The 17,713-nt window shown below is 38.0% G+C and overlaps 1 protein-coding gene across 6 annotated transcripts in view; it reads left to right on the top strand.

The window, feature by feature from the left end:
* LSM14A (LSM14A mRNA processing body assembly factor) overlaps window positions 1-17,713 on the top strand; it is a 55,863-nt gene that overhangs the window by 13,425 nt on the left and 24,725 nt on the right. For all 6 annotated transcript variants that reach the window (XM_045075983.1, XM_013062858.2, XM_004765196.3 and 3 more), the window contains exons 2-3: window positions 12,263-12,426; window positions 16,286-16,415. In XM_045075983.1, coding sequence (XP_044931918.1) covers window positions 12,263-12,426; window positions 16,286-16,415 — 294 coding nt within the window. The remainder of the gene's footprint in view (window positions 1-12,262; window positions 12,427-16,285; window positions 16,416-17,713) is intronic.

The following is a 17,713-nucleotide window of genomic DNA, read 5'->3' as shown; positions in this document are numbered from 1 at the left end:
AGAGATGTCTGCTGGGGTGACAGATACATAATTGGGTACAGGAAAAGATGATAGTGGCCAGAGACAGATGTTTTCACTCAGTGCAGTAATACTCCCTAACAGAAAGTAGTGTGAGTGAGGGGGAAGAAGGGACCAAAGAGGAGAATGCAGGTGTGTGGAGAAATAAAGCTTTGTGGAGGCAGTTTTTTTTTTTTTTTTTTTTTTTTTTTAAAGATTTTATTTATTTATTTGACAGAGAGAAATCACATGTAGATGGAGAGGCAGGCAGAGAGAGAGAGAGGGAAGCAGGCTCTCCGCTGAGCAGAGAGCCCGATGCGGGACTCGATCCCAGGACCCTGAGATCATGACCTGAGCCGAAGGCAGCGGCTTAACCCACTGAGCCACCCAGGCGCCCCATGGAGGCAGTTTTGATGTAATTCACAAGCAGTCCTGTTTCCCCCCCAGGGGTAGGGACTTACTACTGTCCTTCCATCAGGGTCTGTGCATGGGTCCTACGTCGTAGAAGAGATAGTTTTATAAAGCTAGTCTTAATATTTAAATGATTAAGCCATATATAACAGTTCATTCCAAATATGTAGTATCTCAGATGCTTTCAGCAGTAATTAGTGTAGGATACTAGTTGTGCAAAAGAACTGTACTTACGGATAAATATCAGAAAGAGAAGAAAAATGCCAAGTGCAACTTCTCACTTTTTTTTTCTGGTTCAGTGCTTTTGCATTTATTGTTTTTTAAGTAATGCTTTTTTTCTGTTTTCCCATCCTGTTGATATCCAAATCTGTCTTTCTTTTTGATGCAGTCATTCTCCCATTTTATTCTAGGTAGAAGTATTGTATGATTTAATTCAATTCCGTTGATATTGAACAGTATTCAGTAATTTTGGACGTTGCTTACTTAATAGCTTTTTCCGCTGTGGAATTTATTCAACAAATATGCACATGTGAGCAATATGTAGGATACAGTGTTAGGTACTGAGGGAGTTGCAAAATTATTTAGATACAGATTTTTCTCCTGAAGACTTTTTTTTTTTTTTTTTAAGATTTATTCATTGGAGAGAAAGCAGGTGGCTGGAGGGGCAGAGGGAAAGGGAGAGAATCCTCAAGTAGGCTCCCAGCTGAGCAGGGAGACTGATGTGGGGCTCAGTCCCACAACCCATGAAATCATGACCTGAACTGAAACCAGAGATCAGATGCTCAAGCGGCAGAGCCACCCAGGCACCCCTCTCCTGAAGATTTTTTAGTTCTAGGAAGGGGAGGGTATAGACAGTGTGACAGAATGCTGTGTCATTTTTAGAGGAATAATGTGTTACTTCCACCTGAAAGTATTACTAATAGAGATGTGTGATGGTTAATTTTATGTCTCCATGGCTGGGCCAATTGCCCAGATATTTGGTCAGATATTCTGGATGTTTCTGTGAAGGTGGTTTTTGAATGAGATTACTCTTTAAATCAGTAGACTTGAGATTATTCTCCATGATATAAGTGGGTCTTAGCCAATCAGGTGAAGGCCTTAATTGAGCAAAGAATGACTTCCTCTGAGCAAGAAGAAATGTTGCCAGCAGACCACCTGTGGACTCCAGCTTCAGCTTTTCCCTCAGTCTCTAGCCTGTCAGCCTACTCTGCCAATTGTGGATTTTCACATGAGCCAGTTCCTTAAAGTAAATCCCTGTGTGTGTGTGTGTGTGTGTGTGTGTGTGTGGTGTCTGTTGTTGGTTGTTTCTCTGGAGAAAGCTGATGAATACAAGTAGCATATAAGCTGAAACATAGCATGTGTTGAGTGTGGGGAGAGGCTATGGTAGAGGACAGAAACCCTGCTTTGGTTATTGAGAATAATGAGCTTTGTTGGAAGTTTGTATAAGTGGGTTGGGCCTAGATCTTACAAGTAATACTTGACAGAAGTTTTAACTTAAAGGGTACATCAAGAATCTTATTCTAGGCATTCCTGAGTGGCGTTGTCACTTAAGCGTCCAACTCTTGGGTTTCAGCCTCAAGTTGTGGTCTCGGAGTCATGAAATTGAGCCACCATTGGGCTCTGTGTTTGGCACAAAGTGAGCTTGGGTTTCTCTGCCCCTCCCACATGTGCTCACTCACCGTCTCCCTCTCTCACTCTCGCTCTTGCTCTCGCTCTCTTTCAAGTAAATCTTTTTTAAAAAATTTTATTCTAGATTTACATTTGAGCTTATGCTTAGATTTCTAACTTACTTTGGGCATTTCTTGAGTAATTCAGCCTTTTTCATTTATTGCTCTCACATTTTGGTATTCAACAGACTTTTTTTTCTTATCCATCAGTATTAGATTTACAATTTTTAGTTTGCGTCCAAAAGTGAAATCTTTTGGAAAATACTAATGATGTCACTTTGTGCATACTGTTTGTACTTAACTATGTATATGTTTGTCATATTTAAACTTACAAAGGTTTGGTATTTTGTAATGGAGATACTGTGTTGGGTAATTGGTCTTTACAGCTCTTCCCTCTATCCATGTAGTATGACTGTATATTTAGGTATTAATATACTGGTAAATAAGTTTGACATTAGTTGATATTTGAACTTGATCTATTAGAAATAGGTTTTTTTAGATAAATGATTTTTCCAGAACTTTTACCCTTTTTACGTATTTTTTAAAAAGACAACCATGGGGTTGCCTGGGTAGCTCAGTTGTTAAGCATCTGCCTTCGGCTGATGTCACGATGCCAGAGTTCTGGGATTGAACCCTGTATCAGGCTTCCTGCTATGCAAGGAGTCTGCTTCTCCCTCTCCCACTCCCCCTGCTTGTGTTCCCTCTCTCACTGTATTTCTCTGTGTCAAATAAATAAATAATAACCTTTAAAAATTATTTTAAAAAAGATAATCATGGGTTGCATATCTCAATAAATCATTTGTAGTCAGAAATAGGGAATTGATTATGTTCTTTCAGACTAACAGAGAAAATTTTTTCCCTATTTCCCATGCCCTTTTATTAAACATTGGCCCACAACTTGGGCTTTTCGGGTTGGGGGTTAAAAAAACTAGGAGGGCACCTGGGTGGCTCAGTGGTTAAGCGTCTGCCTTCAGCTCAGGTCATGATCCCAGGGTCCTGGGATCGAGCCCCACTTCAGGCTCCCTGCTTGGCAGGAAGCCTGCTTCTCCCTCTCCCACTCCGCCTACCTGTGTTCCCTCTCTCACTGTGTCTCTGTCCAAACAAACAAATAAATAAATAAATAAAAATCTTTTTAAAAAATAAATAAATAAATAAACTAGGATACCTACCTGAAACAGCATAGCACCATGATGAAATTTCGAGAGGACAGCCACTCCTAGTTCCAACATCTAACCCAGCTATTATTATTGTTTTGTGTCTTCTCTTTGAGGCTGTATTTGTGTGTGGGAAGGGGAGGATTATTGAGGTGAAATTCGTATAACACAGTTAACCATTATAAAGTAATATGATTCAGTGGCTTTTAGTTTAGTCACAGTGTTGTGCAACAACTACCTTGCTTCGGTTTCAGAATTTTTTCATCACCTTAGAAGAATATCCCTACCCATTAAGTAATCCTTCCCCATTTCCCTTTTCTTCCAGGAACCATTTATCTGCTTTCTGTCTCTGTGGCTTTTCCCTTTCTGGATATATGTAAAAGAGATCATGCAGTATGTGACCTGGCTTTCACTTAGCATAATGCTTTGGAGTTTCTAGTTGTAACATGTCTCAGCATTTCATTCCTTTTTATGGCTGGTTAATATTCTGTGTGTGCATGTGTATCTATATAAAAAGCACTATCTGTTTATCTGTCCATCTGTTGATGGGCATTGGGTTATTTCCCAACCTTTTGGCTCTTATGAATAAATACTGCTTTAAACACTCATGGACAAGTATAGGTTCTTATACATGTGAGTGAAATTACTGAGTAATATATATGGTAATTCTGTGTTCAAGTTTTTGAGGAACCACCAAGCTGCTGTTCACAGCAGCCATACCATTTTATATTTCTACTTGCAATATCAGAGATTTCTATTTCTGTATATCCTTGCCAATGTAGTTATTTTGTTTTATTTTTATACATTTTTAATTAAAATTTAATTAGCATTAATATATTACTGATTTCAGAGGTAGAAGTCTATTTTGTTTTATTATTAAAGCCCTTCTTATAGTTTTGATTTGTATTAACATAATGACCAAAGATATTAAGCCTCTTTTCACAAGCTTTTGGACTACTTGTCTATCTTTTTGTGAAAAGTGTCTCTTCAAGTTTTTTGCCCTTTTTTAATTGGGTGCTTTGTCTTTTTGTTGTTCAATTGTTGGGGGGCTTTTATTTATTTAGGGGCGCCTGGGTGGCTCAGTGGGTTAAGCCTCTGCCTTCAGCTTCAGGTCATGATCTCCAGGTCCTGGGAACAAGCCCTGCATCAGGCTCTCTCTGCTCAGCAGGGAGCCTACTTCCCCCTCTCTCTCTGCCTGCTGTTCTGCCTACGTGTGATCTCTCTCTCAGTGTCAAATAAGTAAACAAAATCTTTTTAGAAAAAAGATTTTTTTTTTTTTTTAGAAAAAAAGTCTTTTTTCTAAAAAGATTTTATTTAATTATTTGTCAGAGAGAGAGAGCACAAGCCAGGGAGTGGCAGGCAGAGGGAGAAGCAGGCTCCCTGCTGAGGAAGGAGCTTGATGGAACCCTGGGATCATGACCTGAGCCAAAGCCAGATGCTTAATCAACTGAGCCATCCTGGTATCCCTGTCGTTGAGTTGTTAAGAGTTCTTTATATATTCTAGATATAAAGCCCTTGTATGTGACTTGCAAATATTTCTCACATACCATAGCTTGTGTTTTACCATTCTCAGTATTGTTCTTTGATGCACAGAATGTTTTTATTTTTATGAAGTCCAGTTTATGTTTTTGTTGTTGTTCCTCATGTTTTCAGTGTTAAACCTAAGAATCCATTGTCAAATCGAGGTCATAAAGATTTACTTCTGTGTTCTATTAATAGTTACACAGTTTTGGCTTATATTTAGATTATTGTCCTGCTAAAAGAAAAATTGTGTGAGATGCCTGATGGCTTAGTCGGTTGAGTGTCAGACGTTTGTTTTCTGCTTGGACCGTGATCTCAGGATCGCAGAATCAAGCCCATATTGGGCTCTGCGCTTAAAGCACGGAGTCAGCTTGGGATTCTTTCCCTCTTCCTCTCCCTCCCCCTGGTGTACATGTGCATGCACTGTCTGTCTCTCTGTCTCTGTCTCTCTCTCAAACAAATAGATAAATAAATCTTTTTTGAAAGAGTGCTTTTTCCTCTACTCACCAGTTTACTCAGTAGTTCTGGCCCCCACATGTTCAGTCAATCATATCAACCAGTTCTCCCAGCTCCCTAGATACCACCTGGGTATCCTTCAATTTAATTCAGTTCTGACACTATCTACCTGAGTTTAGTGTCAGATCTCAGAGGTTAAAGGCTCAGTCCCAAGAGACAACCCACCCTAGCCTACTTCACACACCAGTCTCAAGTTGCAAGTTATCAACTGTACTTCTCACCAACTGGCTATAAATTGAGGCTTCCCAGAACCACCTCCTGGGTTTGATCATTTGCCAGAATGGCTCACAGAACTTGGGAAAACAGCTTATCTATTAGATAGATTACCAGTGTATTATAAGAGGATACAACTGAGAAACAATCCAGGTAGATGAGATACATAGGGCAAGATATGTGGGAAGGAGTGCAGTGATCCTGTCTTCTCCAGCCAAGTCATCCTCCCAGTACCTCTACCTGTTCACCAACCCAGCAGCTCTCTAAATCCCATAGTATAGGGATTTTTACAGAGGCTTCATCACATGAGTGGCACAATCAATTATCAGTTCCATCTCCAACCCCTCTGAGCGAAGAGACTGATGTGGGGCTCAATCCTATCCTCCGAGATGATGATCTAAATTGAAATCAAGAGTCAGATGCTCAGGGCGCCTGGGTGGTTCAGTGGGTTAAGCCTCTGCCTTGGGCTCAGGTCATGATCTCAGGGTCCTGGGATTGAGCCCCACATTGGGCTCTCTGCACAGCGGGGAGCCTGCTTCCCTCTCTCTCTCTGCCTGCCTGCCTGCCTACTTGTGACCTCTGTGTCAAATAAATAAATAAAATCTTTAAAAAAAAAAAAAAAGATGCTCAGCCAACTGAGCCATCCAGCTCCCTGAGTTTTTGTTTGTTTGTTTGTTTGTTTGTTTTTAATGTGATTACAGCTATAAATTTCTCTCAAGTATGGCATTCTTTACATCTCATAATTTTGGCACATTATGTGTGGGGTGTTGTTTGTTTGTTTGTTTGTTTGTTTTTTGGTCTCAATTTTTCTTAATTTCCCTAGTGATTTCTTCTTGGACTCACCGGTTGCTTAAGAGTATGGTATTTAATTTCCAGGTCGAGTTTCCTTTTATTATTCATTTCTGGCTTTACTCCATTGTGGTCAAAGAAGATACTTCGTAAAATTTCTATTTTTTTCAATTTATTGAGAGTTGAGTTCGGCCTAACATGTGGTCTACCCTGATGAATGTTCCATGTGCAATTGAGAATAATGTATATTTTGCTGTTGTTGAGCAGGGAAAGGATAATCAGTTGCTTTTAAAAACTTTCAGGACACTACTGAGGAAATTCTTTGGCTCTTGAGCATTGAAACAGTGGTCCCTCTGTGAATTGCCAGATAGTTCAGATCACACAATTGTGATTTTTCTGAGATATGCTGCTTGTTGTCCACCTAGCACTAGCAAAGCTGCACCAGGATCATGAGCCACCATCCCTATGGCCGCCTTTTGTGGAGATGGGAGTTAATGAATGGTAACAGCTACCAGTATGCAAAATGCCAAAATTAACCACAAGTTAACAGCCTTACTTCATCAACTACTCCCATGGATGCTACAAGAGTGTCATTAGACTCCATAGTTCTAAAATGGTTTATTCAGACTTCATGTGCCAAGTCAGTAATGTTTCGGTATTGGGACTGATTCCTGGATTTTCTTACTTTGCCATCTTTCATGTCAGCCACCTTTGTGTTTTTATTTCAGGTAGTTGTAATCTTTTGAAAATTACAATTTTGTAATCTGCCTCATATAACATGTTTAGTGTTACTGTGTATATTCACCTAATGTTTTTTTAAAGATTTTAATGATTTATTTGAGAGAGCAAGCAAGCATGAGAAGAGCAGAGGGAAAAGCAGGCTCCCGGCTGAACAGGGAGCCTGGTGTGGGCTCAGTCAAGCCCTGAGATCATGACCTGAGCCAAAGGCAGATGCTTAACTGACTGAGCTACCCAGGCGCCCCTTAAATTTCTTTCTTTTTTTTTTTTTTTTTTTTTTTTATCAGAGAGAGAGAGGGGGAGAGAGAGCGAACACAGGCAGACAGAATGGCAGGCAGAGGCAGAGGGAGAAGCAGGTTCCCTGCCGAGCAAGGAGCCCGATATGGGACTCGATCCTAGGACGCTGGGATCATGACCCGAGCCGAAGGCAGCCGCTTAACCAACTGAGCCACCCAGGCGTCCCTAAATTTCTTTTTTTTAAGTGGGGCTTAAACTCACAACTGTGACCCGGAGTTACATGCTCTACCAACTGAGCCAGCCAGGCACCCCTATATTTACTCAACTCTTTTTTTTTTTTTTAAGATTTTATTTATTTATTTGACAGAGAGAGATCACAAGCAGGCAGAGAGGCAGGCAGAAGAGGGCGGGGAAGCGGGCTCCCCGCTGAGCAGAGAGCCCGATGTGGGGCTCAATCCCAGGACCCTGAGATCATGATCTGAGCTGAAGGCAGAGGCCCAACCCACTGAGCCACCCAGGCGCCCCTTTACTTAACTTTTTGATATGACAAATAATACATCTATTTTGAAGGAAGAAAAAAGACCAGAGTTGTAGAATTCTAAATTTTTTTTTTTTAATTGCATCCAATAAATCATATTCTTTTGGTGAATTTGAGTCTTTTTAAGACTGACCCCTTTCTTTAAGTTCCTCTACGCCGTTACTTGCCTGGTAACTTCCAAACTTCTGGTAACTTCCAGAAGGACAAATAATATAGAATGGTGGTTTCCAGAGCCTAGGGGTAGGGAAAATGAACAGTCATAGTTCTGCGCGTTTAAAGTCTCAGTTAAGCAAGATGATAAAGTTCTAGATTTCTACACATTTTGCTATACAAATACTGTACTATACTGCTTAAAAGAAATTCAGGAGGGTTAATCTTACATGTTCTTACCACAATATATTTTTTTAAAGATTTTATTTATTTATTTGACAGAGAGAGAACACAAGTAGGCAAAGAGGCAGGCAGAGAGAGAGAGAGAGGAGGAAGCAGGCTCCCTGCTGAGCAGAGAGCCTGATGCGGGACTCGATCCCAGGACCCTGAGATCATGACCCGCGCCAAAGGAAGCGGCCTAACCCACTGAGCCACCCAGGCACCCTCTTACCACAATTTTTAATTAAAATGATAGCATTAACAAAAATCCTGGTAGTGAGTTATGCCTAATAAAGTCAGCTTCAAAGAAAAATTGAAGAAGATATAAGACTTGAGGCTTTTTGCTGGAAACAAGGAAAGAGTGCATCAAGATCAGGGAGAACCATGCAACAAGTACTTTTAAGACTAATTATGTAGCCAGTCGAGCCAAGGGAAAACTTGGTGTGAGTGGGAATCATATACTAGTTTTCCGTGGTTTGCTGTGTTTAGCTTCTGTTACCTCCAAGTGCAAAAATTAAATAACAAAAGAAATTGGGGATGAACCAGTGTGATTTCTCACTATATTGATAATTCCTTCACTTAACATTTGCATATAAACTAATTCATGTGTTGAAATGTGTTGTAGCTGAACAATAGTAGTGATTTTCTACCTTTTCTGTGCTTATCATGCCTTTCTTTGCACTCTCAAGCCCAGGTCATTTGTATTATCTTCAGCCATGTGTGCCTTTCTGATCTCTGTTAATTTTTTCTTTATAATGGTATAAGACTTATCTATTGGAAATATTAAATGTGATCAAACTAGTATTATTTTTAGAGTATGGTTCTCCTACTCTTGGTGTGTATAGTTCATTCTCCATGGTCTCTGTTTTCATACTTTTTCATTATCCTTTTATTGTATGATACAAGTTTTCTTCACACCACATTTTGGAAAATATGTCCTTAATTTTGTTTTGTTTTAAGATTTTATTTATTTATTTGACAGACAGAGATCACAAGTAGCAGAGAGGCAGGCAGAGAGCGGGGAAGCAGGCTCCCTGCTGAGCAGAGAGCCTGATGTGGGACTCGATCCCAGGACCCTGGAATCATGACCTGAGCTGAAGGCAAAGGCTTAACCCACTGAGCCACCCGGAGGCCTCTATGTCCTTAGTTTTAAACTCTAATGTTGGTTACCTTTAGGTCCTCAAATAACCAAATTTAAAGCCTATACATACTAATTTACCAACTTCCCAAAAAATTTTATCAAGTGATTCTCTGCTATAACAGATGAGATTTTCAATTTATGTATTTCCCTTAGTGTTTTCCTCTATTTCCACTCATCTTCATCTTCCAGTATTTGTTAGAATACTATGTGGTGGGGCACCTGGGTGGCTCAGTGGGTTAAAGCGTCTCCCGGGGTCCTGGGATCAAGCCCCACATCAGGCTCTGTTCTCAGTGGGGAGCCTGCTTCCCTTCCTTTCTCTCTGCCTGCTTCTCTGCCTAGTTGTGATCTCTGTCAAATAAATAAATAAAATCTTAAAAAATAATAATAAAATACTATGTGGTAAACCATCCTGACTTTTGTCAGTATGTAATTTAGTAGCTTTTTTCAGAACTATTAAGCTTACATTCTGTTCTAAGACCATAGTAAATTGTCATACATATTTGTGTGTTTAAATGAATTCTTTATCTCTTATTTATTTAAATTCAGCTAATTAACATATAGTTTATTATTAGTTTCATAGACAGAGTTTAGTGATTCATCAGTGCATATAACGCCAGTGTTCATTATGTTAAGTGCCCTTCTTAAATGCCCATCACCCAGTTACGCCATCCCTCCAGCCACCTCCCCTCCAGCAGCCCTGTTTGTTCCCTAGAGTTAAGAAGAGTCTTTTATGGTAAGAGTCTCTCTTATGGTTTGTCTCCCTTTCTGATGTCATCTTACTTTATTTTTCCCTCCCTTCCCCTATGTTTTTCTGTTTTGTTTCTTAAATTCCACATGAGTAAAATCATATAATTTTCTTTCTCTGATTGACTCACTTCACTTAGCATAATACCCTCTAGTTCCATCCACATTGTTGCGGATGTATTCATCTTTCTTTTTTTTGAATGAGTTAAAAGTTTAATTCTGAACCATTTTTATAACTGCATTTTCTCTTGAAGTGTTGTATCACAGCAGGTTATAACAACTTTGGGATAAAAGGCAAATGGTAAACTGTCCAAAACAGGTTCCAAATAACACCACTTACTGATTTACCCTACCCACATCATCTTTTATCTTTTATTTGATACCACGTCTAAGTCCTTGCTGTACAAAAACCACCGACAAGCTCCATTAGGTTTTCCAAGGCCTAAAAAAACCATTCAGGGGCGCCTGGGTGGCTTAGTGGGTTAAGCCGCTGCCTTCGGCTCAGGTCATGATCTCGGGGTCCTGGGATCGAGTCCCACGTCGGGCTCTCTGCTCAGTGGGGAGCCTGCTTCCCCCTCTCTCTCTCTGCCTGCCTCTCCATCTACTTGTGATTTCTCTCTGTCAAATAAATAAATAAAATCTTTAAAAAAAATTTTTTTTAAACCATTCAAACTATACCCATGTATTCACTATACAGACGAAAAAACCATTCAAGATTAATATTTATCACAGGAAATGGAAGAAAATTTCAAAAAGAACTCTCTACCTTCTTGAGAAAAATAAAAATCTTATGATCAAAATGACATTGAAAAGAAAAGGTAGCATACAGAACTAAGGAAAGAGAACAGACAAGACAAATATAACAACAGAGTAACTATATCAGTACAACAGTTAAAGCAGAAAAACCAAGTCATTATAGGGAACAATTTTGAGGAAAAGCAAGTAAAATGTAAAGAAAAAGTACAGCAATAAAATGGCTGAAGACAATGTTATGCAGATTTAGACAAGAGAATAAGAGAAAATATATTAAAGATACAACAGAAATTTCCTGACATGAGGACCTAAATTTGATCAAAAGGTTTCACTGTATTTCCAGAAAAAAGATTTAGTGCACTATAAGCTATAGAGACTTACCCTTTGCTTTATCAGATTAAAGAACTCCCAGAACAGTGGCATCAAGCAAAAGATAAAGTATCATAAGTAATGGACTTTGTAGCATAAAGGAGGGAGGCATTATTTAAAATGAAATGATAACATATATTTAATCTAACCCCAAATCAAGTGTGGGAAAAAACGTACATTCAAAACATTACACATTCTTAAGGGGTTTACTCCCTCTGGGACACTCTTAAATGGATAATACATGATCTTTCAAACTTTCTTATTTGAAACTTCTGTATGGATGCAGACATTTTCAGAAATCTAAGACAGTGAGCCTGAAACTTTAATGTTCATAAGAAACTTGTGAAGAATTGGTTTAAAATCCAGGTATCTGGACCCTCTTCTCAGAAAGTCTGATTCAGTGGATTTGAATAGGATCCCAGAAACCTTTTTAGCCAGCTTATCCTGGTGTAGGTGGTCTGCGGTTTAACTTTGAGTAATGCTATCTTAAGTGTTGAAATAATCAGATTTAATTATGAGATAGATATTTTAGGTAACTAGGGCATTTCAAGCTGTCCCCTGGGTTGAATACCTGACAGCTGCATGGCTCAGCTTCTAGAGGACCTACTACTCACTGAGATAGATGTTCCCTTCATTGTCTTCTCTTAACCCAAAAGCTTAGTTTCCCAAACTTTGGTATTTTGTGGATGGGGAAATATTCATTTGGCCATTCCACCCCCCAACAAGAAATTTCACATAGGTTTGCCAATTTTTTATTTTGCTGAATTATACTAAAAATAAGGCACAATGAAAGAGGACATTTATAACACCTCCTCTCACCACAACCACCAAAGATATAAATAAATTAAAATATAGGAAGAACATGACCTCATAATACAGATTGTCTTTTAAATTGAGTGTATTTAGCTCTAGGCAGAAACCCTCTATTTTCCTCTTTTTTTTAAAAAAATTTCTTTAGCTACAGATTAATGAATATATGAATATTTTCTTACAGATGACATTTAAGAACTGCTGTTTATTGGTATTTGGAAGAGTGCATTTCTAAGAATCACCACCTGAATATGATGAGTAAACATACATCTCTAATCCTCTGTTTTCTCAACAGTTCGGTCCTTTGGTACAGAAGACAGACCAACAGATCGTCCCATACCACCTCGAGATGAAGTCTTTGAATACATCATATTCCGTGGGAGTGATATTAAAGACCTCACTGTTTGTGAGCCACCAAAACCACAGTGTTCTTTGCCTCAGGACCCAGCTATCGTTCAGGTAACTGATAGTAAATTTGTTGTGGAGTGCAAGAAAACTTGAAGTATGTAGCTAGTCTTGGATTTTGGGTTTGGGGTAGGGTGTTTTTTTTTCTTTCTTTCTCTCCCTCAGTTGAATGTTCGTTTGCTTATCATTTCCTGGTTACCTAGATACCTGAAATACCCGGATAATGTCTTCCATCTAGGTTTTTTTCTTTAGATCATAAGTTGGGACTCAGTAAAGTAAGAAATAGCAGAGGTTTGTTGTTTTATTTTACCATAAAATATTTTCTAATTTTAGCAAATTAAAATAGCTTACATTTATTGAGGTCTAACTGAATGACCAGCACTATTCTAACTACTGCAGATAGAATAAGTTGATCCTTACAATACTCTCTGAGCTTGATACTATAATTATAATATAGCTATATAATTCTCATTTTTACAAGCGAGTAAATTAAGGTAGAGCCATAATTTGGACACAGCCAGAAAGTCTGGCTATGGAATATAGGATCCATGTCACTTACACTATTATCCATATTTGGTTCATACTACAAACCAGGGTGGTAATGGCCATTGTTAGGTAAGATTATTAGGTTCAGTGAAAAAAAGGAATAAATCATATTGGTATCATATTCATACACACACAACATATAATATGCATGCAACGTTGTATAATAAGATAACACAAACATAAAAGGATTTTAACATACACAGGTATGTTGCTCTGTTCTCTAAATAAGGTATAAAAAGGGAACCCCTGGGTGGCTCAGTCTGTTAAGCATCTGCCTTTGGCTTAGGTCATGATCCCAGCGTCCTGGGATCCAGTCCCACTTCGGGCTCCTTGCTCAGCAGGAAGCCTGCTTCTCTCTCTGCCTGTTCTGCCTGCTGATCCCTTCCTGTGCTCTCTCTCTGACAAATAAATAAAATCTTTAAAAAATATATTTATAATAAGGTATGAAAAAAGAAGACCCAGGGGTGCCTGGGTAACTCCGTGGGTTAAAGCCTCTGCCTTCGGCTCAGGTCATGATCCCAGCGTCCTGGGATCGAGCCCTACATCGAGCTCTCTGCTAAGCAGGGAGCCTGCTTCCCCCTCTCTCTCTGCCTGCCTCTCTGCCTAATTGTATTCTCTATCAAATAAATAAAATCTTTAAAAAGAAATTAAAAAAAGAAAAAAGACCCTAAGTATTCTTAGTAAAAGAAATTAAAAATTTATATTTTATTAAAAACAAATACATGATTCCTAAAAGATTATAAATTATGAATCAAGGAGGGTATTCATTACAGTGCTTGTTTACATGATAATTGGAAATATATAGAAACTGCCTGAATTTTAGTTACAACAACACAGGAAGCAGATTGACATAGGAGTGTATGCATTTTAGGGCATGGCTGATTAAAAACATATGGCCCCCATGATTTTCTTCTAGGATCTGTTTTCTTCTCAACCCATTTTCTTGTCAGTCTTTGGTTATTTGCACCAAAATACGCTTACTGAGTTTTCCACAAAACAGATTCTTAGAGTATATATTATCTTGCATAAGATTTGTCTTCCAGGGCGCCTGGGTGGCTCAGTGGGTTAAGCCGCTGCCTTCGGCTCAGGTCATGATCTCAGGGTCCTGGGATCGAGTCCCGCATTGGGCTCTCTGCTCAGTGGGGAGCCTGCTTCCTCCTCTCTCTCTCTGCCTGCCTCTCTGCCTACTTGTGATCTCTCTCTGTCAAATAAATAAATAAAATCTTTTTTTTTTTAATCATTTAAAAAAAAAAAAAGATTTGTCTTCCAATGTTAAAATACCTAATGAACTTAAAAAAAAAATTAAATACCTAATGAACTCTTCTAAAGAAATAAATAGGGGTATATAAAATTAAAATGGAAAAAAAAAGAGGGGTGCCTGACTGGCTCAATTAGTGGGGTGTGCAACTATTGATCTCAGAGTTACAGGTTTGAGCCCATGTTGGGTATAGAAATTACTTTAAAATAATTTTTTTTTTTAAGATTTTATTTATTTAAGAAAACATGAGCACAAGTGGGGAGTAGAGGCAGTGGGAGAGGGAGAAGCAGACTCCCTCCTGAGCAGGGAGCCCTCTACGGGACTCGATCGTAGGACTCTAGGATCATGACCTGAGCTGAAGACCAACGCTTAACCAGCTGAGCCACCCAAATGCCCTAAAAATAAAATCTTTTTTAAAAATGGGGAAAAAAGGAAAGTGCCTTTTAACATTTATTTAATAACTTTCTTGAATATAAGGTTTTTAGTAAGAAATAATTAAATTTATTCTTAGAACATAAACTGGAGAAATTCTCTCCTCTTCTTTCCCCTCATTCCATGTTAAGACTTAACTTTTAAGGAAGTAAGTCTGAAGAGTCCTGAGAAAATGTGAATTTTCTTAAAGGGAGGGAGAAGAAACACATTTTAATAGAGATAGCCAATACCAAGGAGTAGTGTTAGCTGAATGTCTTATATAAATCTTCTGATAATTCTCCTGGGAAATTGTTATTTAAGTTATCAGCTTTATGGAATCAGAAGAACCAAGAAAACATAAGTCAGACTGGTGTTGAATAACTTCTAGTCACCATAAATTTTGACTTTCGGCCTTTTGATTCATACAACCAGTAGTATTTATTGAACACCTGCCATGTACACAGAGGGTCCTACCATCAGTGAGCTTATATCCTTGGTCAGTAGTGCACTTCATATTTGTATTATGAGATATTTTATATTAAGATAAATGAATATATAGTATGCATATTTATGTTCTATAATTTTAGGTTTAGTAAGTTAAAATTTTTGTAAAATGTTCTTTTTTTATTTTTTTAAAGATTTTTTATTTATTTGACAGACAGAGATCACAAGTAGGCAGAGAGGCAGGCAGAGAGACAGTGGGGTAAGCAGGCTCCCTGCTGAGCAGAGAGCCTGATGCAGGGTTCCATCCCAGGACCCTGAGATCATGACCTGAGCTGAAGGCAGAGGCTTAACCACTGAGCCACCCAGGTGCCCCTAAAGTGTTCTTTTTTTGAAGACTTCTTAAATTTTATTTATTTGACAGAGAGAGACACAGCAAGAGAGGGAACACAAGCAGAGGGAGTGGGAGAGGGAGAAGCAGGCTTCCCGCTGAGCAGGGAGCCTGATGCAAAGCTCAGTCCCAGGACCCTAGGATCAGGGCCTGAGCCAAAGGCAGACGCTTTACCACTGAGCCACCCAGGTGCCCCTATAAAATGTTCTTTAATTTAATGATACATATATTTAAAGATGTAAATGTCTTGGGGCTCAGTTGGTTTAGCATCTGACTCTTGATCTCGGCTCAGGCCTTGATTTCAGGTTATGAGTTCATGCTGAACATGGAGCCTAGTTAAAAAAATAAATAGATGAAAAATAAAAATGTAAATGGTCTTATGTGGGGTAGTTTGTTTTTGCATCTCTTTCCTGTAAATTTAATAGCACACCTCAGATGATTGAAATCACAAGTGAGATACCTTGTTTTTGTCAGCACCAGACCTAAAACTCAGCATAACCAAATGTAATTTTTCCCCATATTTTTTCTTCAAACAAAGTTACTTTATTTATTCAAGTAACTTTTCTTTGTAAGTAATCTTTGCAAGTAATCTTTCCTAAGCCTGCTGTAAAGGTCTTCACTCTACTTAACTGTAGAAAAATGCATTTATAAGTCACATCAAGTATAATTGGCATGTATATACAAATATTGAAATCAGGAGGTTGTTAAACTGTTTTGATAGTAAATGTATGTTGTAGGTTATTATAATTGCTTTTGTATCTAGTAGTTATAATTTAAGGTTTTCTTTAAAAATGCAAATATTCTAATTTTTTCATTATATAAATGTTGTGTAGAGCCTGGAAAAATAACCCATGATCTTTCTTCAGTCTTCACTAGGCTCATCTACTTCTTCATTCCAGTCAGTGGGTTCCTATGGACCTTTTGGCAGGATGTCAACATACAGTCAGTTCAGTCCAAGTTCATTAGTCGGGCAGCAGTTTGGTGCTGTCGGTGTTGGTATGTTATGCTTTTTTCTTTTTCTTTTCTCTTCCTTTTTTAAAATTTACCTTCTTTACCATAAATTTACAGACATGTTTGGTGTTCCTTTTGTGTAACATTAATTTAAAGGCTTTATTCAATGTCTTCAGTAAAGGGTAGTTCTACAAAATCTTCTCTCAGAATAGTCACATTTTTCTTTAGTCACATTTTTTTAAAAATCTAGATCTCTTCAGTTGCCAAATATCATTGAGTTTTATTTTAAATTTACATAAGATTTATCCATTTAAAATAAGCATTTATTTTCTGGGGTACATGGCTGACTCAGTTGGGAGAGCATATAACTCTTAATCTCTGGGTCATGAGTTCAAACCCCACATTGGGTGTAGAGATTACTTAAAAAAATAAAATAATCTAAAAAAAATCCTAAAATAAGCGTTTTTCCCCAATAGGATGGGTTTTCAAAAAGAGCATTGGAGATAATGCTAATATTAAAGAATAATAATGCCATTAAGGGATATTTATATTAGGTAGAATGTGAAAAGATAATCACATATAACATGTTTGGGGGCATGATGCTTCATTTAACAGTGTTTTAGAAACATTAACACTATAAGGAGAAAGCTAGATATAATCAGATCAGCTCGGTGTTGTGTTGTTTTCATAGCTATGCATTTTAACTCTGCAGTATACCTTTACTGAAATTTTCACACTGAAGAGTACGTTTTAAAATCTCAAATTCTAGCCCTTTATCTTTTTTAATTCAATTGAAATAACAATTTATCAGTTTACATTGTTTCTCTGCATCACAAATCCGGTTTCAACAAATTTTGTTAAAATTAATTCTTTTTTTTTTTTTTTAAAGATTTTATTTATTTATTTGAGAAAGAGAGAGAGTATGAGAGGGGAGAGGGTTAGAGGGAGAAGCAGACTCCCCACTGAGCCTGGAGCCCAGTGCAAGACTCGATCCTGGGACTCCAGGATCATGACCTGAGCTGAAGGCAGTTGTTTAACCAACTGAGCCACCCAGGCACCCCAAATTAATTCCTTTTATAAATATACTTATTTTTATGTGGTTGTGACTTTTCAAGTATCTAAATGTTTTCCTTACTCATAAAATCAAAAAGGATGGGAAAAAAATAAATCCTAAAATTGAATGGATACAAACAGAAATAACTGGTGCTAAGTTTATATCAAATTGATAGTATAACCACACAGAAAAAAAGAGGAATTAAAATAACTTTTACACTCTTTTTTTTTTTTTTTTTTTTTAAGATTTTGTTTATTTATTTGACAGACAGATTACATGTAGGCAGAGA

This window comes from Mustela putorius, unplaced genomic scaffold (assembly GCF_011764305.1).
Source record: "Mustela putorius furo isolate JIRA1106 unplaced genomic scaffold, ASM1176430v1.1 tig00000174_pilon_pilon_pilon, whole genome shotgun sequence".
Lineage (NCBI taxonomy): Eukaryota > Metazoa > Chordata > Mammalia > Carnivora > Mustelidae > Mustela > Mustela putorius.
Note: the sequence above shows the minus strand (reverse complement) of the source record. Positions and strands in the feature narration are given on the sequence as shown.